The 26,335-nt window shown below is 39.0% G+C and overlaps 1 protein-coding gene across 1 annotated transcript; it reads left to right on the forward strand.

The window, feature by feature from the left end:
* On the forward strand, window positions 1-26,335 carry IMPACT (impact RWD domain protein). The gene is made up of 11 exons (XM_055128472.1): window positions 1-212; window positions 1,245-1,373; window positions 2,312-2,364; window positions 4,097-4,159; window positions 7,868-7,953; window positions 13,455-13,577; window positions 15,344-15,441; window positions 16,438-16,511; window positions 20,171-20,261; window positions 21,737-21,871; window positions 23,015-26,335. The coding sequence occupies exons 1-11, from the start codon at window positions 177-179 to the stop codon at window positions 23,081-23,083; spliced, it is 957 nt and encodes a 318-aa protein (XP_054984447.1). The 5' UTR covers window positions 1-176; the 3' UTR covers window positions 23,084-26,335.

Here is a 26,335-nt window from a genome sequence, read left to right on the forward strand (position 1 = left end):
CCCCTCTGGCCACCTGGGCCGCCACCCGGAAGCAGAGGCGGGCGGCGCGGCGGGGCCCGGCTTTCGGTTCCGGGTCGGGCGGCTGCAGCCCAGCGCTTCGCTCGCCGGCGCCGCGCCCCGCCCCCGCGCTCCGGACCTGGGCAGGCGGCGGCCCGGGGGGCCGCTCCCGGGGCCACATGGCAGAGGGGGACTCAGGGAGCGACCAGAGGCAGGTGAGGCCCCGGCGAGGCGCCGATTACATGCCCAGTTCGGCCTCGCCGCCCCGGGCCTCCTCCGCCGAGGGGCCCGCCGCCCGGGGCGCCCCGCATCCAGCCTGCACCGCCTCGGCGTGCGCGCTCGGCCCGGGCATCGCGGGCTCGGCCTGCCCCGCGCGGGCATCGTGCACCTGCAGCACGCGCCGGAGCACGAGCGCGGCCCGGAGCGGGGTTCTGCCCGCTGTCACCGTGGCCCAGGGCGCCTGCGTTGGCAGATGGGCCGCGACGGCCCAGCAGAACCCCGGCTCCTGCGTTGGCAGATGGGCCGCGACGGCCCTGCAGAACCCGGGCTCCTGCCTTGGCAGATGGGCCGCGACGGCCCAGCAGAACCCGGGCTCCTGCCGTCGCAGATGAGCCGCGATGGCCCAGCCGAACCCTGGCTCCTGCGTTTGCAGATGGGCCGTGATGATCCAGGCCCTGCAGACCGGGATTGCCCACCCCTCCCCGCCCCCCCCTCCCCCGTGCCCTCCCGGCCTTCCCCCTTTCGAGGCTCCAGTGGGCTTATTTCCTGCTGAGCCCCGAGGACAAAACCAGATGATAACCAAAGTCCAGTGCATCTTTTTCTTGCCGTTTGCATCTTGACTTCTATTTTTTTCTCCCACCTCATGCCCGAGGAATCATTTCAGAAATAATTGGAAGGTTTGGTCACCACCTCCGGCCCCCCAGACCCCCCAAAAGCCACTTCGTACCACGCCCCAATCAAAAACAAAACCCAGCTAAATGTGAAAGTGTGATCCTATATGAGACAAGGCGGAGGAGCAGGCATGGGAGCAGACTCCTGGATATGTGTATGGATTTCATATATATATATAATATATTTATATTCAGTAATGCCAGAAGCACAATTATGTGGTAGCAAGGCTGACTGCATTCCTCACCCAGAGTTTAGAACCTGTAGCGTTTGCAGCCAGTGGAAGTACCAAGAAATAAGGAACACGTGGTTTGGGGGTATGCGTATTCATTGATTTCCCTCCCCCCATCATCTTTCAGAATGAGGAAATCGAAGCGATGGCAGCAATATATGGCGAGGAATGGTGTGTCATTGATGACTGTGCCAAAATATTTTGTATTAGAATTAGCGACGATATAGATGACCCCAAGTGGACACTTTGCTTGCAGGTATTGACCCCACTCTCCCCTTTGTGTTTCTAGTTGTTTTCTATTTGCAACATTGTTTCTGTACAATTGACTACTGTTTGCATTCTCTTCTAGTGATTCTTTTGTGATATATTCTAAATTGTCTTTTGTTGGTAATTCTCTAAACATGGGAAATTAAATCTCAGATCACTCTTGAATTACTCTTTAATTAATAGTCTCAACCTTTCTTATTCAGTTCTTTTTTATTATTATTATTCTAAACGTACCATTGAACTGATTAGAGTTTCACTCTCATTATCCTGCCCATTTAATAGAAGATAGCCTAAATCTGGGAAAATGGCTAACATCAAAGAAGAATAGGTTAATAAATGAGATGGTTCCTACAGAAAATATTAATTTCTTTTTTGAGAATCAATAAAGAATAAATTGCAGGATAAATAAAAGATCAGCTATAACTTTTAATGTTTATTTGATCAATGTATGCTTTCCAGATGAAAAATGACAAATGTATATTTTTCTTAGTATTTTTGTAATGCTGGGTTTGAAAAGAAATGTGTGCAGTTCTCCGTGTTCGAAATTTAATGTATTTCATGTTATGTAATACACCCCCTCCACCCCTTTGGATAAACATCTGAAATATGTTATAATGCTATCTTATCCATTTTCAGTTTCTTTTCCTTTTTTTATTGTTTTCCCAACTCCTGGTTTTTAACTCGCACTCATTTCATGCTTTCTTTGCAAATAAATAGCTCCTTTGGAAAATATCAGCATCATCACTAGCAATAAATCTGAGAAGGGAATGAGGAGGGAATTCCTTGTCAAGATTAAACAAAACAATGATTTGCCTTTTATTTCACAAGTTGTAAGTTTGTCTAATGACTTTCTTTCTAAATATATATACAAAAACATTTTAGCACAAGGATCAAGCATAAAACTGATTTTTTTGAACTGCTTTGCAGGTGATGTTACCTAATGAGTATCCCGGTACTGCTCCACCCGTTTACCAACTAAAGTAAGCTCTGCTTGGGTATTTCTGTCTTAAAAAGAGATTATGCTTTTCAAAAATTGTTTCTATACTGTGCATTATATTTATATGAAATGCTTTTCTTGGCAAGATGTGTTCAGTGATTAAAAACACATTCTGGATTTGGAATAGAACATTTAAATTAAAAATGAAATGATATAAGAGCACGTTGAAGCATGCCAGTTAGTCTAAAAGAGAATCCTGGGTTTCATTCAATTCTGTGGTGAAATAGCTAATAAGGATTGTCTTTAGTGCTGTGAAAGGATTCCTTCCTTTTTTAGCTGTTAGTAATTTAGAAGCACTGGCCACATTTGTCTCCTAACTTGGTGCTGCTGATGTAGCCATGGTTCTTGGGCCTGCTGTCCAGAATTACCCAGGATGCCTCTGCTGCTTCTCCCTGCCTCTTGCTGTTGAAGAACCAGCTTCTCAACTGCCAAACTTGATCTTAATGAGTTATGATGACCAGCTGATTGCAGGTGGCCTTTGATCAACCATTCCCACTTAACCTCCTAAGATCCAGGGGAACAGAATCGGATAACAATCTCAATTCCTAAAAATTTTTTGCCAACTAATGTTGTTTTTCATTGAGTGTTTTATTTATTTATTTATTTTTTGTTTTTTTTTTGGTCACACCTGGCGATGCACAGGGGTTACTCCTGGCTCATGCACTTAGGAATTACTTCTTACCATGCTTGGGGGACCATATGGGATGCCAGGAATCGAACCCGGATCGACCTTGTGCAAGGCAAATGCCCTACCCGCTGTGCTATCGCTCCAGCCCCTCATGAGTGTTTTAAAATCATCACCATAAAATTTGCTATTAAAAATGAGTTTGCAGTTTATTTGGTAAATGACAGCTCTCGGATACTTAGAAGTCCTTTTAAAGTTTTTAATATTTTCTGATTTTGGGGCCACACCCAGCTGTGCTCAGGATTACTCCTGGCTTTGTGCTGAGGGATCACTCCTGGTGAGCTGGGGAGACCATATAGGGTGCCAGAGATTAAACTTGGATTAGCCTCTTGAAAGGCAAGTACCTTGACCTGCTCAAGTATATCTCTGGTTCATGTGAATGTCTTCTTAAAGAGGAAGTTGAATTTGTATATATGTTTTAAATTTAATTTATTTTTCTGCTTTTTGGGCCACATCTACTGGTGCTCAGGGCTTATTCCTGGCTCTGTGCTCAGGGATCACTCTTGAAAGGCTCAGGGGTGCTAGGGATGAAACCTGGGCTGGCTGCTTGCAAGGCAACACCCTACCCACTGTACTGTCCTCTGGCCTCAGAAGTTTTAAAAAATAATCACTTAATTAGCTTATTAGAATTGTTTTTGAAACACCACTTAGAAAAAGTTGGGAACTCCTGTTAGGGTGGTAAATACTATAAATCTGGAAATTTACATTCTAGAACTTTTGTCATTATGTAAAATTGGGCAGGTTTATGACAGCCTCTGCTCTCAACTGAAGTTTTTAAACGTTTTCACTTTAATTCATAATATTTAATCAATAATATAGATATTGGCCTCATTATGATTTCCTGGGAGGACTAAATGAGTTATTGTAAGTGAAATAATTATGAAATTATAGATTTATACAAATATTAGATAATTTTTAAATTAGAAGATATAATTTTTAAAAGTTAATTAAATCTGTGATTTAATCAGTGATTTCCATTTGAGACAGAAACACAGTTCTCAAATAATCTTTATTGTGTATTTCATTTTAGTGCTCCATGGCTCAAAGGGCAAGAACGTAAGGATTTATCAAATAGCCTTGAGGAAATATACATGTAAGTGATAAGTGATTCACATAATTTTTGTGATTCTTTTGTGAACTTTTGTTAAATATGTGCTGTTAAGAATTATTTTCTGATTTTCTATTGATATAAAAGATGCATTTAAAGAGTTCTCAGAAGATTGGTTATATAATTTTATGTGTATAATTTGATATGACTTCTACTCAGATATAAAAGTATGGTAATAGTTGAACAGTTAGCACCAAAAATACCAAATTATATATGTGTATAATTTGATATGACTTCTACTCAGATATAAAAGTATGTTAATAGTTGAACAGTTAGCACCAAAAATACCTGGCTTTGGAGAGTAAATTCAGAGAACTTTGATTTTGCTTTGATGTTTTCATTGTCTACACTGAATAAAACTGAGTCCCAAATATTATTTATAAAAGTAATGTAGTCTCTTATTAGTTATTAACTTGTTTTAGGTCATAGGTGAGAGTTAATATACTATATTTTATATTCATTCATTAAGTACTATATGGCTAGAGTTATATTCTGTAATATGGTTAGCAAAAATTGCATAGTATTTAGAACTTACTGGTGAAAAGTTACTCACAGTATCATAGATTGAATGTAAAACTCTAGCTACGATAAGTTCTCTGAAAATAAGATATAATTAGATTTAAACAAGACAATGCTAAGTTTAGGAGATCAGGGATGACTTTTTTTGTTTATGGCTGAGTTAGGTGAAGTGAATGTCAGTTAAAGGTGTCAGTTCATGTCACAAGGAGCTGAGCACATTTTAAAATATAAAGTGATGGTGGTATGAACTGGGGAGGGAAGGGAGAGAGGGATCGTGATAGGGAGAAAGCATCTTATAAGGAGGTGGGGAAGTCATACAGAGTCCTATATGTCAGGTGTTTTTTTGGGGGAGGGGGTTATGGGTCACATCTGGTAGGGCTCTGGGGTGGTTCCATGTAATACTTGGGATGATGCAGTGCCAGTGATTGAACCTTTTAATCCAATTAATTAATTAATTAGTTCTAAACAAATTCCCCCATGCTTGGCTTCCATCTTGTTAATCAGATTCATCAGTGGGTCTTTCTGCTGCTCCTGCACAATGTGTTGCCCCCTAAATGGCTTCTGAACTGCCTCTCTTTATCCCCAAAGTCTTTCATTTTGCCTACTGACGTCCCCTCCTGACAAGTTATTCTCCTTTACGTGTTCAGTTGAACTATTTGAGAATTGTGGAGGAGCAGAAATTACAAAGCATTTCTACACATAGAATATGGGTGAAACTCTCTTATATAGTAATAATGCTTGAATAACCCCAGTCTTATTATTTTCATACTTACGGTCTAATTAGAAACACACATTCTGCATGGGGGTGGTTTGCTGAGTAACTAATATCAAAATCATAATGTTAACACTATTGTAACCAAGATACATAAAGTACAATAACATTTTTAAAAATTACAGTGACAGTTTTTAATCATTTTTTTCATATGATTCCAGCAGAGGGCAGCAGTGAAAAATATTGATTTTTGAAATGAAGCATATAAGATAAATGTAAGAATCGAATTTTTTGCTTTTTGGGTCACACCCGGTGATTCATAGGGATCACTCCTGGCTCATGCACTCAGGAATTACCCCTGGCGGTGCTCAGGGGACCATATGGGATGCTGGGATTTGAACCTGGGTTGGCCGCGTGCAAGGCAAACGCCCTGCCCACTGTGCTATCACTCCAGCTCAAGAATAGAATTCTTAATGTTCCTAGTTTTATGTTGTAAATGTAATGCTAGATTTGCATAATTATTGGGCATAATTTAAATTTTCAAATTAATTTTTTCTAGAGGCTGAACATACCCTATATCCAGGTGCTCTGTGTACCAATACAATATTTAGTGAGATAATTACTGAGAACTTTGGGTCAATTACTAATAGTAATACTACTCAGGAGCTTTATCCCCAAATTACCTTGTGGCAGGTTAGTGTGGCTTTATAAAGGGGGATTCCACTGTGAAGGTGAAATTTTAGAATTCATTTCTAATTTAACTCAGCCACCATGATTTCCAGTTTGGGCATTTAATGTTTGAGCTCCACATTCTACACCAGTGTCAGTATCTCTCCATAGAGGTCTCAGGGTCCATTCCCACTCCCTTTATAAACTCATTAAAAATTAACGATTGTAATTTGGGTCACACATTACAGTAGTGTTAATACCTATGGTTTTGATGTATACAGATGTCTCACCTCTCCACCACTGAAGTATCCAAGACACTTGACCAATGTCTATATATTACACCCAGTCATCCTCATTTCCTCCCCTGGCCTTCTCTCCCCACTGTCTTGGCATTATCAGCTCCATAATCCAATCAGGTGTGGGCATCATTTGATAGTGAAGGTGACTTGAGCACCCTGCTTGCTGGGTAATGAAAGGGGGAGAGTTTTCTTATAGAAGCAGCTGAGCAAAATCCCGGAGGTGTAAGGCAGCCTGGCATCTTCAGCAAACAGTCGAAGATGCCAGGTAAATATACTGAGGTGGGTACAAGAGGAAAGCACCTGGCAGTGGGGAGGAAAGAGCGAGCATTTTCTGGTGCATTCCACCTTGGTTCTTTAGGAGGGCAGTGATGTAGTAAGATTTGTGTGGCAGTGTGGAAGACAGGGTGTGAGGGTTTAAGGAAAGACAGCATTGGAAGAGGAGGGAGTTGGCATAGACCTTTAATCAGGAAACAATACGGCTGAGAAACTGGTTAGACAGATAAACATGTGAGTCTGTAAACTAGGATTTGGTATTTAATTTAATAAATACTTAGCATTTTTTGGAAAATATTTTCTGTATGGTTCTTTTAAGTATATGTACGTAATTTAAGGGTAAATCTCACTTAAAGATAATTTAGAACATTATACTAACTGGTGTTTACATGAAAATGAAAGGGATTCCAGTTATTCGTTTATTTATTGACTTCTGTGCTACACCCAGCAGTACCCAGAGCTTGCTCGTGACTCTAAACTCAGGGGCCAATCTTGATTGTGTTCGGGAGACTGTATGTGGTGCCAGGGATCAAAGTCTGCTGGCCACATGCAAGGCCAGTGCCTCATCTGCTGTACTGTCTTTACAACCCTTAAATTTTTGTTTTTTCTGTCTCATACACACACACACGCGCGCGCGCGCAAACACACACACATACACCCCTGTGGTGTTTGTACAGTTAGTCATGGTGTTCACACATGCAGCCCAGATGTTCAGGGCAGGGACCTGGTTCTGTGTGCAGGCCTGCCAGCACTCACACTCCTTCCTTTTCATTTTTGCTATGGACGCAGGTTCTGGTTGTAGTGCTTGTGGGGGCTGCTTTGGTGATCACACGTGGACTTGCCTGGGTGCACACAGTGCTATGGCGTGCACACTCTGTAGTTGGGTGCTTGCAGGGATCATTCTGTGGGACTGCAGATGGTTGTGGCCCTGCTGTCCCAAACAGGAAGCTATGGGGATTAGATTTGCAGCCTGGTGCTTGCAGGACAAGCCCTGGCTGCCACTGAGTCATCCCTGAGGCTCCAACAATTGAACTTTCAATGTTTGTGTAAATGATCTATGTGAAAGGACCACTAATGCTAGTAAACATGTTTTTATAATTTATTTATTAAAGGATATAACATCGCATATAATTTATTTGATTGCAGATGTATCTGTATATTCTTGAATATGTGAAGGAAATATTTTTAAATAACAAAAACTTCTCCCTGAATTTTCTTTAGACAGAATATTGGTGAAAGTATTCTTTACCTGTGGGTGGAGAAAATAAGAGATGTTCTAATACAGAAATCTCAGATGACAGAACCAGGTAAGAATAAAAAATATATCATTTCTCTTTTAACTTATAGTCATACATTTTTATCTTGCTATTCTAACTGAAGTTTTTAATGATGACCTGTGTCCTGTTTCATATGAAAAGATACAAAATTCTTTGGGAGGTTTATTTACTTTTGTTATTATAATTCTGTAAGTTAAGATTTCATGCTCTTGTGAACTAGAATTTTATGGCTAAAGAACTTGTATCAGAAATCTGTTTTAGGAAATTAAAAGACAAGTAAACAAGTTAAAAACTGAACTCATGGGTACAGAGAGCAGATTGGTAAATGCCACACGCTGGGAAGGGATGGTGTAAAATATACAAATGCCTAGCTATGAAATAAATAACCTCCGAGGATATAATGTAGAGGATAGTAACTATAGTTAACAATACTGTGTTACATATTTGAAGGTTTCTAAGAATAAATCTTGCAAGTTTTTATCACAAGGAAAAAATGCTAAACAGTTTTATTATAATGATCATTTTTACATTATATGCAAATCTTTAAATCGTTTGCCGAAATTTCTAATAAGGCCATTTTTAATTTGGGAACTAAGAAGAATTTTAAAAAACTGAACAATTTATTTTCTGATTCTTTAGAAGGGTATTCATGGGGAGCCATTTGTTTAGGAAGCTTAGCCAAATCAGCATACATATAAAGTTGGTAGTATTATACACTTTCCCCAGAGTCATTTATTGCTTTTCAATTGCAGCCAATGCTCTCCCAGCTCCAGTTGTAGGGCGTGGACACTTTTACAACCACCAGCGTCCGGAGCACTGCAGTTCTGGCACTGATCACCAATCCATCAGGCCTGGCCCCTTTGTCTGGGAGTAGACCCCAAACTCCCAACACTGTTGCAGTGAGCCCTATTAAAAATTTTTATTTTTGCCCCTATTTAACATTGATTTTGGTGGGGGGGGCAAAGTGATAACACAGCAGGTAGGGCACTTGTCTTGGATGCAGGTAGCCAGGGATTGATCCACAATATTCTCTATCTGATCCTCTGGGCTTTGCCAAAAGTGATCCCTGAGCACAGAGCCAGGAGTAAGCCCTGAGTTCTATTGGGTGTGACCCTAAAACCAAACCAAAACAAAATTTTTATGTTGGGGATTGGAGGTATAGCCTAATAGGTTTTGCATGCAGGAGGCCTGGGTTCAATCCTGGGCACCACATAGTCCGCTAGTACAGTTAGGAGCAACCCCAGAGCACTTAGTTAGGAGTAGCATGTGAGTCCTGTTGAGTGAGGGCTTTGCCCCCGTACCACCCCCTCAGTCCCCCGAAGGAAACTGTACAAAATTATTTTGCCATCTACCTTTTTAAATCTGGGTCAGTTGCAAAAATGAAATATATTACTAGCAAAAAGTTAGGACTCCAGAACATTTGGGATTACTTCACTCTTAGAATAGATTTTTTTTTTTTAAAGAAAATTAATTAATTAATTAAAAATATTTTTTAATGAATCATTGTGAGATACATACTTATAAACTTTCATGATTAAGTTTCAGTCATACAATGATCGAGTACCCATCCCTCCACCAGTGCCCATTCTCCACCACCAATGACCCAGTATCCCACCCGCCACCCCTACCCAATCCCCCCCACTGCCTCTGTGGCAGGGCATTCCCTTTTACTCTCTCTCTCCTTTTGCTGTTATGGTTTGCAATATAGGCCGTAAGTGGCCATCATGTTTGTTCTATAGTCTACTTTCAGCACGCGCGTATCTCCCAGCCCGAGCAGGCCCTCCAAGTATCTTTAACTTAGTGGTCCATTCTCTATCACCGCTGCCTTTTCCCCCAACATCTTAGGCTGGCTTCCAAGCCCTGGAGCGATCCTCCTGGCCCTTATCTCTATTATCCTTGGGTGTTAGTCTTGCGTTCTATTACTTTATATTTTAGAAATGAGCGCAGTCCTTCTATGTCTGTCCCTCTCTCTGACTCATTTCACTTAGCATAATACTCTCCATGTCTATCCATTTATAAGCAAATTTCATGACTTCGTCTCTCCTAACAGCTGCATAATATTCCATTGTGTAGATGTACCAAAGTTTCTTTAACCAGTCATCTGTTTTAGGGCACTCGGGTTATTTCCATATTTTGGCTATTGTGAACAGTGCTGCAATGAATATATAAGTACAGCTGTCATTTCGATTGTGCTTTTTTGCATCCTCGGGATATATTCCTAGAAGTGGTATTGAGGGGTCATATGGGAGCTCAATTTCTAGTGTTTGAAGGACTGTCCATATTGTTTTCCAGAAAGGCTGGACTAGTCGGCATTCCCACCAACAGTGAAGGAGCATCCCTTTTCCCCCACATCCATGCTAGCATTGGTTGCTTTTGTTCTTTTGAATGTGTGCCAGTCTCTGTGGTGTGAGATGATATCTCATTGTTGTTTTGATTTGCCTCTCTGATGACTAGTGTTGTAGAGCATTTTTTCATGTGCCTTTTAGCCATTTGTATTTCTTTTTTGAGGAAACTTCTGTTCATTTCTTCTCCCCATTTTTTGATGGGGTTGGAGATTTTTTCTTATACAGTTCTATTAGTGTCTTGTATATCCTGGATATTAATCCCTTATCAGATGGGTATTGGGTAAATATTCTTTCCCATTCTGTAGGCACTTTCTGTGTTTTGGTCACTGTTTCTTTTTCTTTTTTTTCTTTTTGGGTCACACCTGGCGATGCACAGGGGTTACTCCTGGCTTTGCACTCAGGAAATACTCCTGGCGGTGCTCAGGGGACCATATCGGATGCTGGGAATTGAATCCGGGTCGGCCGCATGCAAGGCAAACGCCCTACCGGCTGTGCTATCGCTCCAGCCCCTCACTGTTTCTTTTGAAGTGCAGAAGCTTCTTAGTTTGATGTAGTCCCATTTGTTTATGTTTGCTTCCACTTAATTTCTGCTCTGTTTTATTATTTCTTCTGTCTGGTTTGGTCCCTCTTAGAGTAGTTTTTAAATTGTTAGTGTTAATAAGGTATTTCCCATGTCCCACTGAGTCCTCTTCAAAATTAAGTTGTTGAGATCTGAGTTGTATAATTTATACATTTTAGAAATTTTGGTTGGAATGATTCTTTTTTACCAAAACTCTTTTCAAAAAATTTTACAAACTCATATGAAAGTAAAAGGAATAATAATTATGAACAACTAGTATGAATAAGAGCTCATTTAGAAAGCCACAAGCTCATATCAGGGTATCTGTTGGGAGTTTTCCTTATTAGGGCACCCACTCAACAAGCAAATTATTGCTATTATTTTCAGTGTTAATATGTAGTTCAAATTTATTATTTCATATTGACTTTTCTACTGTAAAGCATTGCATTTTATAATAATTACATGCAACTGTTTACAATTTTTAAAATTCAGAACTAATTTTAGACTTACAGAGAAGTTACATAAATAAAAAGTTGTTATTACTTCTATTAACAATTTACAAAACCATAGTATATTGCTAATAACAGAAAGCTTATATTAGTACATTAGTTGGATTTAAAATCTTATTTAAATTTCACTAATTTTTTTCTATTAATGTCCTTTCTGCTATTACAGGATACAATCTAGATTCTATGTTGTATTTGTTACTCTTTTTAAATCTTCCCTCAGACTTTCCTTGAGTGTTGTGACCTGGGTACTTCTATTATGTTTTTTTAAGTTTCTGTTTTTGTGGGGCTACCCCCGGTGATTCTCAGGGTTTACTTCTGACTGCACTCAGGAATCACTCCTGGCAATACTTGGGGACTGTATGGGATGCTGAGATCAAACCCAGTTGGCTACATGCGAGACAAGTACCTTATCCACTGTCTATTGCTCCAGCCCTCGTCCGGGATACTTTTAAAGGGTACTGACCAATGGCTTCCTAGACTGTCCCTGGATTTGTCCATTGTTTTCCATGATTGGAGTATCTTAGCATTTGGGAGAATAATACTGCAAAAATGATTGTGTCCTTCACATTGCATTACATTAGAGCTCACAATCTCCATAAGCTTTTAACTGGTAATGTTCACCTTGATTCTTTAATATCTGCCTGATGTCTCCACTGTAAAGCTATGATATTAGTCAAGGTTTTCCAGAGAAACAGAACCAATGAATTGTGTGTATGTAACTTACTATGGTGTTTATGTATATGTGTATATAGAGAGGAGAGTATTGAAAAAAAAGACTAAAAACCTTCTTGGCTCTTACAACTGTCAAGGTTGACAAACCCAGCCTCTTCATGGCAGAAGTGGTGCTGCAGGTGTCTGAAGGCTGTGGGCTTACAGGATTCCCTCTTCCTCTAGGAAAGTCAATTCTTTTTTTCTGTTAAACTAAGTGGATAAGACTCATAGCTATCAGGCAAGTCCCTACTTAGAGCTGGCAAATGTAAATTCTATCCAAAAAATACCTTCACTGAAACATCTAGAATAGTGTATGACCAATTTAGTCTTAGCCAAGATGACATAAAGTTAACCACCGAAGTTCCTATGTTTCCTTCTGTAGTTGCTGAGTATCTTGGGGAAGGTCATCTGGGGCTGTGCTCCTATCCTCTTCCTCCTTGGACCATCAGCTGCTACTAACTTCAGTATCTGTTAGTGGATCTAGTCAACTGTATTACCTGTGGTTTTTGCCTAATGGTGAATCTGTGATTCATTCTTCCTATATCTCTTTGTTTGACTTCTATTATGAGCAAAAGATAAGTTTTCTCCCCATTTATTTATTTGTGTATTTTTTTTTACTTGTCAATATGAACTCATGTATACTAATTTAGTCCAGAGAACAGAATTTCATACTGTCGTTATTTTGTTGCTCAAATTGTTCTGGGTTTGGTATTAATAGCTTCTTGTGTTCTTTCAGTAAAATTTTAATCTTAAAAAACAATGAAGTTCTTTCCTCGGGTCCACTTTCACTGTTGTCATTGATGCTGCTGATGCGAGGAGTGGGATCGCACACACACGTGGCCCGGGGGCTGCCGGGAGGCTGCACCTCGGGTCCTGCGCTTGCGCACTCAGCTGCATGCCTGCCGAGGTTTGCACTCCTTTAGTTGTGGGGCTTGAACACGAGCTTGCCATTGACAGTCGCCCTCATAGTTTGGGAACCCAGGTTCTGGCTGTGCTACTTAATGGGGAGTCTCTGCCTGATGTCCTGCTCCTTCAACATGGGGTGCTCGCTGAGGGTGCACTCCTTTCAGTGGCACTTATATGCCCCTGCCTGTTGAGTAGCTGGGAATTGTTTGTACTGCCAGGATAAAACAGCAGAGCTGCCGGGACAGTGCTTAGGCATGTGGGACATCAGGGATTTGAACTTGGGACTGTAAACTTGCAAAACAGGCACTGGCCCTGTTGACCCCAACATTTTGATTTATTTTGAATATTTCCTTGCTTTCTGCACTAACAAGATGCCTCTTGGATTTTCTTGATTCCAACTCTGGAATCAGTCACTTTCACTTAAGCCTCAGATACTTTCTATGATATCTTTAATCTCTTACTGTTACTGTGGATCACTCGTAATGTTTCATGTCTGCATAGGCCCAGACATAAAAAAGAAAACAGAAGAGGAAGATGTTGACACTGAAGAAGACGTGATTTTAGCATGTCGACCAGCAAATCCAGTGAAAGCGTTAGATTTTGATATCAGTAAAAATCGCACAGGTATGTTACTAATGAGTCACTTTTGAGGGCAGTGGGGTGATAGTATCATGTGTGTATTTAGAGTGCTAAGGAAAATTAGTTAAGATTTATGTGTTAGGAAATAGTGATTGATTTGCAGAGAATTGAGTTATTTTCTCTTGATGATAATCTTTTTTCTGTTTTTTAAATTTTTTTCTTTTTGGGTCACACCTGGCAATGCACAGGAGTTACTCCTGGGTTGGCACTCAGGAATTACTCCTGGCGATGCTCGAGGGACCTTATGGGATGCTGGGAATCGAACCTGGGTTGGCTGCATGCAAGGCAAACGCCCTACCTGCTATGCTATCGCTTCAGCCCCGATGATGATCTTTTGATGCTTACTGGGACCATTTTTATTTTCTGGAGTTTTTATTATTTATTTTTGTTTATTGGGCCATACCTGGCTTACTATTGTTTCTGTACTCAGGGATCATTCCTGGAGGGCTGGGGACCATATAGGGTGCTGGGAATCAAACCTGGGTTGGTTGTGTGCAAGGTAACTGTCTCTATGGCCCCTGTTTTCTGGAGTTTTTAATTAATGATGGAAGAAATTTAAACCAAAGTGTTTCAAGCCATATCCCGTATTTTTATTTTGAAATCCTCACTTGTCAGTAAAATGTAGTCTGTGCTTATGAATCTAATAATTGAAAGTAGTCATTGTGCAGATAATCAAATACCTTTAAGATGTAATGTTTTAATGAAGCAAGGTAATTTTGATTGAATGAAATGTGCTTAGAGAGATGTGAGAAGATAAAGAGGAGGGACATGTGTTCAAGAGAGAACACAGGCCTCTCCAGAATGGAAACAAGAAAGTAAAGAAACAGAGAGAAGCAGGAAAGGCATGTGTTTAGCAGAGAGCTCAGGATTGAAGAGCAAGCCTAAGATGGAAACTTTTGATAAGCAAATTGTTCCACAGTCAGTACTAGGTAAATTATGAATAAGTGGATATGATAAATTAACTCTATTAGAATTCTTGCCTTTCATTACTTTTGAATATTGAATGATATCCATTTCTATAGTCTTGTGATAAACCAAAGCAATCATTTACTTCTACTTTCCTGATAGCTTACTAAGTAGGAATAATTTTATTTTTATTTTATTTTTTAAATTGTTTTGGTTTTTTGGGTCATGCCTGGCAGTGCTCAGGGGTGACTCCTGTCTCTGCATTCAGGAATTCTTCCTGGCAATGCTTGGGGGACCACATGGGGTGCCAGGGCTTGAACCTAGGTTGACCTCGTGAAGGCAAGCACCCTACGTACTGTACCATCTCTCCAGCCCTGAGGAATTATTTTATTAATAGAAAATATTTCATTCAGCTATACTAAACAAAGTCATCTTTATTTAGTCATCCAAGCTCAGAGTTTGGCAATCGTAGAAATAGAGTAGACAGTAAATTATGGTATAGTGGCAACTGGTAGGTTTTTGGAAATTAACTATCAAATTAAAAGTCAAATTAAGTATTATACCAACTTAGATTCCTCCGTAGACCAGATTTGAGTTCTCATTCACCATGTCCACAGAATGCTTTGGGTGGGCAGAATCATTTTTAAGTCACCTAGTTTCATCTTATGTATTTGAACATTTTTTACTAAAAAATATAATTTGAATCAATTTAAAAATATAATTATTAATGGTTACATGGGTTGACTTATCACATAATAACATTTAACTCCACTCCATTGTCACCTCTCCAGTACTGGTATAAGAATATATAAAAATAGAAGTAATTCAATTCTTTACATTTCTAGAGATAGAAGAATTACCTCCGATTGATCATGGTGTTCCTATCACAGACCGAAGAAGTACTTTTCAGGCCCACCTGGCTCCGGTAGTTTGTCCCCAACAGGTAAAGTTATTGTGTCCAATTCAGTTTTGATCATTTAAGTAATGGCTTTGCAAATATATCTTTATTTTTAGTCATTCATTTTCTGTAAAAATTATTTATCTGTGACTCCGGTTTTATCGGGTATCCTTTTTTTATTTCTTACATCTTGTCCTCTGTTGCACATTCTTTTTTTTCTCTGAGTGAAAGGGCTGCTTCCACCTCAACCCTCTTCCCTGCTGATGTAAGAGAGTAGACTCTTAGCCTTTCAAGACCCGACCTAGGAAGCTTACTTGACTCCCAGAGGGAGTTTGGTTTTATAACATTTGGAATATATCCCTATTGTATTATTGTCACATTGAGCTTGTAAGTTTTGTAAATTTCGCAGAGCTTATATTTAGAAATTCTTGTTTATATTTAAAATTTCCATGTCATTTTTCTTAGAGAGGAAATTTAGGAAAAAGGAAATCTCTGCTGTTAATTGTAGGGGAAAAAGTAAAGAAGCCTTTTTATATGTCATTTAATAGTTAAAGTCATCAGTGTTAATTATCATGTGCCTGCCAGCCTGTAGGAGAGTAACCGTAAAATAAACAGAGTAGTTAAGGGTTCTAAATGTGTTCTATATAATACATCTAATTATTAAACTTTCATAAGACTTAAGTACAAAAGAATTTTAAATAACTGTACAATAATTTATTAATGAATTGCTATATCATTAAAAAGATTAGCAGAGTTTGTTTAAAAAGAGGAAATTTTTTTCATATAGATGTATCTTTAAACTGGTAATGGTTCAAATGTAGGCTGATAGATTGGTGCCTGAAATACCGTAACAATTGAGTGCACCAATTTCTGTTTACAAAACAAGGAGTAAATTTTGAAAATATGATTTCCAATATAGTAACTCTTAAAATTTTTTTTAGGTACACCTTTTTTTTTAATGTTTCTATGTTTTAATATGTTTCTAGCATTTACAGAGAAAATAAAAATTATATATTAATTTCTATTACTGCTATTTTTAAGGTGAAAATGGTTCTTTCCAAATTGTATGAGAATAAGAAAATAGCTAGTGCCACCCACAATATCTATGCGTACAGGTAAGTGACCTTCACAGTGTGGGGAATGTACAGTTTGAAAAGTGAAGGGGTTGATTCAAAATGTGGTTAAAAACAGTGGAGGGTGAAGTCAGCCATTTTTTCCTACTAATGCAAATGGTAATATTTGGATATGTTTACTCTGCCTTTTCTGTGCAAAGTTTATCATTTCAGTTTTTTACCCAGTATCCCTTTAAAAAACTTAACAAAAAGAGGTTTCGTGGTTGTTATAATTACCATCTAAATTTAATTTTGATGGTTGTATAATAACACTTCATACCAGAATTTATTTAACCTTTCTCACCCCACCCCACTCCTACACACATTTTTCATTTTTATGAAGAATAGCCCTGTGAACATCTCTGTAGACTTCTTGGGTTATTTTCTCAGGATTGTTTTGGGTTCCTTCAGATTCTTTTCTGGAACAAAATGGGTAGAATTAAAAAGTCAAAAAGAATGATTTCCTATAGGTAGCATTATGAAAGGCGTGAACATTTTTGAAACTCTTTTTTTTTTTTTTGCCTTTTTTGGGTCACACCCAGAGATGCTCAGGGGTTACTCCTGGCTTTGCACTCAGGAATTACTCCTGGCAGTGCTTGGGGGACCATATGGGATGCTGGGGATCGAACCTGGGTCAGCCGAGGGCAAGGCAAACGCCCTACCCACTGTGCTATTGCTCCGGCCCCTGTTTTTGAAACTCTTGATTCATACTCCCAACTTTTTATGTTTTTATTTTTTTATTATTATTTTTTTTCATACTCCCAACTTTTTTCAAACGGTTTTTCAGCCAGCACTGCTAGGGGTAGCTCTGATGGCCTCTGCCTGCCCCCAGCACTACCAGCCAGGCCTGGTGGCTACCAGCACCTCCCGGGCCCCACAGCGTCGCTTTCCCTGCCTGAGCGTTGGTCTGTCCCCTCCTACCCACAGAACTGGCCAGATAACTCTGGGATTGGAGTACTGGGGAACCACTGCCTCCAGAGAGAGAGAAAAAATAAGCAAACCATCCATGTTTAAAGACAAGTTGTACTTTCACTAGCAATGAGTGAAGCACAGTTAAAGGAAAAGAAATAGCATGGGTTTTACTTTTGAAAACTAAAGTTTTATACAAATCTTTGCTGATTTATTACTAAAGAGAAGAGTATATTTTAAATATTCAAAGTAGTAGAGACTGAAAAGAATATAGCTTAGTACTGAGATCAAGATACAGGCTGAAATTTGGGGCACTTCAAAAATGATTGCGAATACAAAATCTAGGCTATCTGAAACTCAAAATGAAAAATAAAACACCAGCTCCATCACTTTTTTTTTTTTTTGGCCACACCCGGCGATGCACAGGGGTTACTCCTGGTTCTGCACTCAGGAATTACTCCTGGCGGTGTTCAGGGGGACCATATGGGATGCTGGGAATCGAACCTGGGTCGGCCGTGTGCAAGGCAAACGCCCTACCCGCTGTGCTATCGCTCCAGCCCCACCATCACTTTGGATAGGTGAATTTTTTATGCTGCTAAATCATAATCCCTTCGTGTCAAAACTACAAAAGATCATTTGTAATGTAATTTTCTGTCCCTCGACTATTACTGGACAGAATTTTGATGTTTTCTTAATGAACCCAGGATTATCAATATGAAAATGAGGGATGGGACTGTGTTTCCTCCCAGTGATTAGCGTGTGCCATAAAAGATTAATAGGTACCATTCGTCTTTCCCAAGCTTACTGAGTGCCTACTCTGTGCCGAGACTTTATAAAAGTTAATTAATTGTTTTCCAGTTCTGTCATGGTTTTAAAAAAAAAACACACAATTGCTAAATTTGATCTAATTTCTCTTACATGTTTACTCCCTTTTGACTATGAATGCACCTTCATTAAACCCTCTGTATAATGTTGGCCTTCAGTTTTCAAAAAGTTAAACAGTCTGTTTTAGAATTCGGAATTTTTATTTTTAAAATTCATGTGAGTATTTTTGTGGTTCTGATTAATAGGTATCCCTTCTCACAAATAACTGATTAACTTTGTCAGAAATGTGTCAGTTGGAATTAGAAAAGCACGAAGTGGAGGATTGAAGGACCCTGTTTGGAGTGAAACAAATGACCTTTATTTGATACATGGACTTTGTGTTGTGCATTTTGAATGCTTAGCATCATTTTAAGTCTACTTCCCGATTCTGGGGCAGTGTCCTCACTTTGGAATTGGGGTGGGCCGGGGGTAGGGGCTGATGCCCCACTCCAGGCTACCTGTACACACAATGATGGGATACTTTACCTTATCTTTCTGGTCTGTGAGGAAAGGTAGCGAAACTGTTTGGTTTCATTGTTTAAAAGAATCCCATAGTAATGACTTATGCAGTCAGACTGTCTTATGACTATGTTGTTATAATTAAAAGCCTAATATAAAACAATCCCTGATTCTTTTTTACCTTAAATTTTCTATACAGAATATTTTTTTCATAGTACTAAATTTCCTCATCAAGGTTAACTCTGAATAACAATGCAGCCTGGTTCTAGGAGGTGGGCAGGAAACATTTGTTGAGGGGAATGTAAGGACGAATGAACTATGATTGCTCTAATGTGACAAATGTGATTGACTTTGCATATAGATAAGTTAGTATTTGGCTTTTCATAACCTCAGCTGGTAAAATATCATTGTTACAGATGGTCCCCTATGTAGAGACCTAAGATATCTACTAATGGATGCTTTCACTCACACAGGCACCCCCGTATTTCCCACGTATGCTTCTTGCTCTTTGAGACATTTCCCTTATCCTGGCTAGCTTATTCTGCCACAATGTACCTGTACATTATTATTCCAAGCATCTTTTTTTTTTTTGTTTTTTCTTTTTGGGTCATACCCGGCAATGCACAGGGGTTACTCCTGGCTTTGCACTCAGGAATTACTCCTGGCGGTGCTCAGGGGACCATATGGGATGCTGGGAATCAAACCCGGGTTGGCCACGTGCAAGGCAAACGCCCTACCCTCTATGCTATCGCTCCAGCCCCTACATTATTATTCCAAATGTTCTCTCTCTAGATAATTTAAATGGGTAAAAATGCCTTGGCTTATCGCTGTTGATAATTATTTAGGAGAAAATTGCAGAGGAAAAAAATGTATAATTCTTGCCCAGAATGGGAAAGATATAGAAATGCTTGCTGGCTAGAATATATGTGAATAAAACATAAAATATTTAATAATTAATATAAATATTAATATCAAGACATTAATATTCTGGTTTTATTACCTTTATTTTTAGTATATCTTTTATTTGTTTAACTAGGCTCTTTGATGGCAGGGATAATTATATCATTTCAGAGTTTCTATTCTGTATAAGGCTTCTGTGGTATATTCTCCAAAAATAGTTTCTAGTGAATATTCTATATCCTTATGGGTCAAGGTTAAATGAGATGGGGAAAATATCTGATATATTTGTCACTATTCCATAATAGAATACTGATTTCATGTAGGAACTGTAACTCTTAATTTTATAAGATGTTAAAAGTCATACTTAAAAGCAAGTCATTAGGGAAAGCATACCTAAATACATTCTTTAAGAAGGATTTTTAAAAAGCATATGTGCTGTGCTGACTTTGGAATAACCAAGTAGATCACTAACAGGCAGGAAAGAGTGACCTTTACTTCATTTTGGCCCACACCGCTCTGTGCACTCCTAGGATATACTGTGAGGATAAGCAGACCTTCCTGCAGGACTGTGAGGATGACGGGGAGACAGCAGCTGGTGGGCGCCTTCTCCACCTCATGGAGGTAAGTGTTGCCTAGACCCTCTGCATCCTGTTCCAGGGGCCCTAGAGTTTCTCACCAGAACAGAACTCGTCTTAAGCATAAATCAACCAGTTAAGCTGTGTTAACAGAGGATGTGTAGGTTTAACTAGTAGTTCATTTAAACGTTGAGAAAAAACTGTTTCCACTGGGTGTGGGCAGGAAGCACTGCAGTAGCCACAGGGACTACGCTCTCCAGCTCTTGCAAGCACTAACCAGAGACTTTTGTCCAAATCTGGAAAAACTAATTTTTTGGGGGCTTGGGGGAGAGCAATTTTATCTTATTTTATTTTCTTCTGGCCTTGTAAAATTTAGGGGCTGGAGCAATAGCACAGTGGGTAAAGCATTTGCCTTGCATGTGGCCGACCCGGGTTCAATTCCCAGCATCCCATATAGTTTCCTGAGCACGGCCGGGGTAATTCCTGAGTGCAGAGCCAGGAGTAACCCCTGAGCATCGCCAGGTGTGACCCAAAAAGCAAAAATATATATATATATATTAATTAGATATTAACCTTCTTATAGATCCAGACTGTTTTCTTTTTAAATTAAGTTGACCATCTCATTGTGTTATGTTCTGAAATACTTTCTTGTCTTCCAAAATTTCTATTAAAAATAAATTAGGAGCCATGAAGTTAATTTTCAAGAGTTCTGTGCGGTTCTCTACTTTTCCTTCTCATAGTGTACTGTTTGGGTTTTATGGATATAATATCTTCTAAAATTTCTCTGAGTATACTAATTAGTTTTCCTTTTTAAGATATTCTCTCCCGTAAATATCTCCTGATCCATTTTAGTTTGTTTATCTTGTCCTTTCTCTTTCATGCTGCTGGATTTTCATCTGTCTGGTGATCATTGATTGTCCATTAATTTTAAGAATGGATTGTTTTTTTTTCTAAGGTAGTTGCTATAGTTTCTTTGTTTTTTTTGTATTGGAGGTTTTGTTTTCTAACCAGGCCATTCCCTTGCTAGGAACTCTGTATGTGGGTCAGGCCTGTAGACTGATGGGCTTCATCGTAAGGGCAGCATTTGACAAAGGTCAAACCGAGGAAGACCAGCCTGGTAGGCACCAGCGATTACTCATGCAGCCCTGGTTTTTATGTCGTAGCTTGTCAGAAGCAGGTTTTGTGTTGTTTGGTCTAGTGGTGGAAGGCTAATTATTTTGGTTTGGAATCACCAAGAACTGGAACCCTGTCTGCATGGTGTCCCCTTCACTCTGCTTGGTTGCCCCAAAGTTTGGAATTCAAGGACACTGTGAAGCACAGTGGTTGTTTTCCAAATTCTTTTCTGGTTCTAACATTCCAACCCCTAAATTGTTAGTAATCTTACTGCTTATTCATGTGGTTCTGCCATTAATTCATGGGGAAATTTTATGTGAAGTTTTATCTATGGGTTACTTCATTTTCCTTTAAAACTCAGATTTTAACATGTCTCTGTGCATCTACTTTTGCTTCTGAAAATTACAGATTTTGAATGTGAGGAATGTCATGGTGGTGGTCTCACGCTGGTACGGGGGGATTCTGCTGGGCCCAGATCGCTTTAAGCACATCAACAACTGTGCCAGAAACATACTAGTAGAGAAGAACTACACAAGTTCTCCAGTAAGTATCTGTCGATATCATATCAAGTTCCTAACTTGTGAGAAACTACCGCTTGGGAAATAAAATACAAAAGACAAAAAAATTAAGGTGTGCCAGAGGGATAATATAGCATTGAAAGTACTTGCCTTGTATGTGATTGACCCCAGTTTGATCCTCAGCACTGCATATGGTTCCCCGAACCCCGCCAACAGAGAGCCAGGGGTTAGCCCTGAGCACCTATGGATATAGCCCCAAAATATAAACTCTCAAAAAAGAATTAAGAGTGAAGCAGAATGTATATGATGCATTAGAAAAGTCCTTGGACTAGGATATTTGAGCCTTAGTGCTCATCATAGCAACAGTTATGTAACCTTGGCTGGATAAGACTATTTTATATCTTAGACCCTAAATTTGATCGATTCTTACTTCTATAATTATCAGAATCTTTGAAGATCACTTGATTTCCACTTTATTTTTTTCTTTTTTCTTGTGGGGCAGGAGATTCCACTCTTGCTGGTGTGTAGGAACTGCATCAGGCTCTGTGTTTTGTGACATTTTGGTGGTGTGAGACCCAGGAGCCTTGCATCCAAAGTATACACATGACCTGTGGAGCTATTGCTCTGGCCCGTATTTTTCACTTTGTAAAACCTGAAGCCCAGAAAACTTAAGATGCTATATTGGACTGGATCTCCCTCCCTCCCTCCCTCTCTCTCCCTGCCTCCCTTTCTTCCTTCCCTTTCTTTTCTTTCTTTCTTTGCCCCCCTGGCCCCCGCCCCTTTTGTTTTTTAGGATGTTCTTTAATTAAAGTTCTACCAGTCTATTAGTGTCAAAGCATCCTCCTTTCTCATAGGTAAATATGAATACCTATTTATATATGTTGAGATTTATTTTTCTCAGTATGTTCATATCTATTTTATGTAAACTTTTATACCCTGCTTTGTAAAGAAGACACTAGATAAATCATATGGAAATTATTAACCCACAAATTTACTCATTTGATTAATATTTTTATTATTATACTTGATTAACTTGGTGGAATAGTAAAATAGATAAGTGAAAATAATCCTGTAAAACTAAAACAAAGTTCATCTGCTTTCACAGTATATGATTACATTTAAATATCTAAGCCAGTGTCTTCATTACATAGATTTGTTTCTTTTTCAGGAGGAATCATCTAAGGCTTTGGGAAAGAACAAAAAAGTAAAAAAAGATAAGAAGAGGAGTGAACATTAAAACTTAAAAGTATATGAAAGATAATTTTTCTGTAATTATAACAGTTCCATAGTCATCAAGGAATACATTGTGCTGAGAAAGGGCCATGATTGCTTAGTCAGCCAATTCATTGTGGACGCCAACTTTATCTTTTCTTCTTGAGTTAGACCATCTGCTAAAAATAGAAAATTTAGGAAATATTGATACGTGTTTCAGGTTGATTCAGAAGAATTAATTTGAACTAGTCATCTAATTTGAACTTCATCTAATTTTAGGAAGGTAACAGTTGCTGCGGACAGGACAGAATTAACTGTCCATTTCACTACATGTCAAGTGCCTTTGTTATGTGGGGAAGAAATGTCTCTAGAGGATTAGAAATACTTGATTTCTCATTGTGGAATTCTCATTTGTTAAATGAATACTGCCTTTTACTGCTCTTTATGGATCAATGGAATAAGAGCTCATTGACGATAGATCTTGGAGAGTTTCTTCTTGTGATTTTAGTTCATAACTATCTCACCTTCTATTTCATAAAATTCATTGAGTAATGAATTAAGTGAACATCCAGGTATATTCATCTGCAGTTATGTGCTGAGGTGATAATTTGTGCAATATATTTGTTAGCATAAGCATTATGACTCAGCTTTTGTTGTAAATTGGTGATTGTGAAATTTCAAAAAATTTCTTGTTTCTACTGTTATGATTAGTTCTTGTAAAGTAATCAGTAAGGGAGACTCTGTAAAGCTTTCCTTCCTAAAATGTGTTGGTGTAGGGCGGAGAGGTAGTGCAGTGGGTAAGGCACTTGCTTGCACAAGGCTGACCCAGGGTCGATCCCCAGCATCCCATGAAATTCTCAAGGCACAGCCAGGAGTGATTTCTAAGCACAGAGCCAGGAGTAACCATTGAGCATTGTCAGGTGTGACCCCAAAACAAAACAAAATGTGTTTATGTAATAACATTTGGGTTTCTTTAACAGCTGATAAGTACCTGGCTTGTGATTGTCACTGAGGAAGTATAACTAATTAGAAGCTCTATTCTGGTTGCTGGAACAGTTATAGAATGGGATGGAGATGGCACACCAGCCTGGGGGTGGGGTAAGAGTGTGCTATATCTACGTGACACACTTCCCACCCGCACTTGACTAGCTTTCTCAGTTTTATGGCTTTGTGGAAAGAAGGAACAAGCCTTTTGATTTGAATTGAAAAATGAGAAAAATCCCATTTTTTTCGCCCAAATCTTATCAAATCTTACTTTTTATCAGTGTTTTATATTATTTCTTTCATCAGTTTTCCACTAGACATCTAGTTAATAAATTTACCTTTGAGATATCTATGAATCTTAATCATTTCCTTTAAAATATGATTGAGATCAGTTGCCCCAACTGATTACAGATTGAACTGAGATCGCCTTCTAAGTGGGGCAATTTGGGCTGGTACCAGATCATGGAAAAAGCATCCGAGAAGGTGGAAGCAAAAAAATACTTTCTTCTGTTCTCTATTGTTTTACTTTGAAGAGATCCCACATGTTTAGCTCATTGTTTTTAATAAGCACGTAGCAAATAGCCATGGGCTAGGATGGATTCTGAGAGCTAAAACTGTATTAGGTGTGTGTTTAAATGTTGGACTGGAGCAGTAGCACAGCAGGTAGGGCGTTTGACTTGCATGAGGCTGACCCAGGTTCAATTCCTCAGTCCCTCTCGTAGAGCCAGACAAGTTACCGAGAGTATTCTGCCCGCATGGCAGAGCCTGGCAAGCTACCTGTGGCGTATTTGATATGCCAAAAACACAGTAACAACAAGTCTCACAATGGAGACGTTACTGGTGCCAAATCGATGAACAACAGGATGACAGTGCCACAGTACTACAGTTTAAATATTGTCAAGAGTCATCATAGGATGGCTGGTATGTATTCAGATTACTTCTTTAAGATTCCATGGAAAGCTAAATATGTCCTGTATAGTAATTGTTGGTTGGGCGTTTGCCTTATGAGGCTGACCCGAGTTCGATTTCTCCACCCCTCTCGGAGAGCCCGGCAAGCTACCGAGAGTATCAAGTCCTTGTGGCAGAGCCTGGCAAGCTACCCGGCACGTATTGGACATGCCAAAAACAGTAACAATAAATCTCTCAATGAGAGACGTTACTGGTGCCCGCTCGAACAAATCGATGAGCAACGGGATGACAGTGACAGTGACAGTGATAGTAATTGTTAAAATAACTGTACAGTGACTGGGCAGAAGCTGAGAAGTCTCAAGTGTGTGCACTGCATGCCGGTGCCCCAGGTTCATTCTCAGCACCGCATGCTCTTCTGAGCAGCCATCTGAAAGGGCTGGAGCACAGCCGGGTGGGGCCCCCAAGCCAAAAGCAAGTTAATGAGTAATGGATAAAGCTAGAGAAATTAACAGCTTTCAAATATTTCCATGTTTTGGCATGTCAAGCCATTGAAAGAACATATAAACAGTAAGAATTTGATGCTGTAGAAAAATGAAGGAGTTTATTTTTCTTCAGCACCAAATTTGAATTCCTTGCTGTTCTACCTTAACATTTGATTGGGTCATCACAGAAAACAAAAGCTCCTTTATTCTGTGATCTCATTTTCCGTTATTAAAAAAATTCTTAACTTTCCTTCTTTCTGCAAAATTACTCCGTTTTCTCACCAGAAAACCTAGTCATTTTTATAAGGGGAAAGGTCCAAAATTCTGGAATCACTTCACACTTTACCGTGAGGACCTCCCTCAATAATGATAGTACCCCCTTTTCTTTTGAATATTTCTCGTTTAGAGGATTTTAAAATTGTCCAAATAATACTTTTCTATAGCCAGATGTATTTTGTGGCATATTTTATAGTCTATTGAATTAAAAATATTCCCCATGTGCCAGATGTAAGAACAAATAGTATCTACTTTTAAAATGGGAACGGCTGTTTGATTTGAAGGTTTATATTATGAAACAAATTTTTTGAAGAGAATTTTATCAAACTAATCACAGCCAATAAAGAAAAATAGGAAGCAATTACTGACTGGAAGACAGATAAAATTTATTGGAAAACAGTATAATCGCCTCTAATTCTATTATGTAGAGATAGTCATTATTAACATTTGCTATGTACATCCTTCTATTTTTTTCCTATGCATGACTTTGTATATATGGCTATTTTTCTTTCCATAAAAATGGTATTAAACTGTATATACTGTTTTGTATCTGCATATTTCATATAGAAGTATATTGTTAACCTTTTCCCATGTCAATAAATATTCTTCTATGGCTTCATTTCTTA

This window comes from Sorex araneus, chromosome 2 (assembly GCF_027595985.1).
Source record: "Sorex araneus isolate mSorAra2 chromosome 2, mSorAra2.pri, whole genome shotgun sequence".
NCBI lineage: Eukaryota > Metazoa > Chordata > Mammalia > Eulipotyphla > Soricidae > Sorex > Sorex araneus.

Coding starts and splice junctions, on each gene's coding strand:
- IMPACT (XM_055128472.1), top strand. CDS start 177: ATGGCAGAGGGGGACTCAGGGAGCGACCAGAGGCAG. Junction 1,374..2,311: donor AGTGGACACTTTGCTTGCAG/GTATTGACCCCA, acceptor ACTGCTTTGCAG/GTGATGTTACCTAATGAGTA. Junction 7,954..13,454: donor ATCTCAGATGACAGAACCAG/GTAAGAATAAAA, acceptor ATGTCTGCATAG/GCCCAGACATAAAAAAGAAA.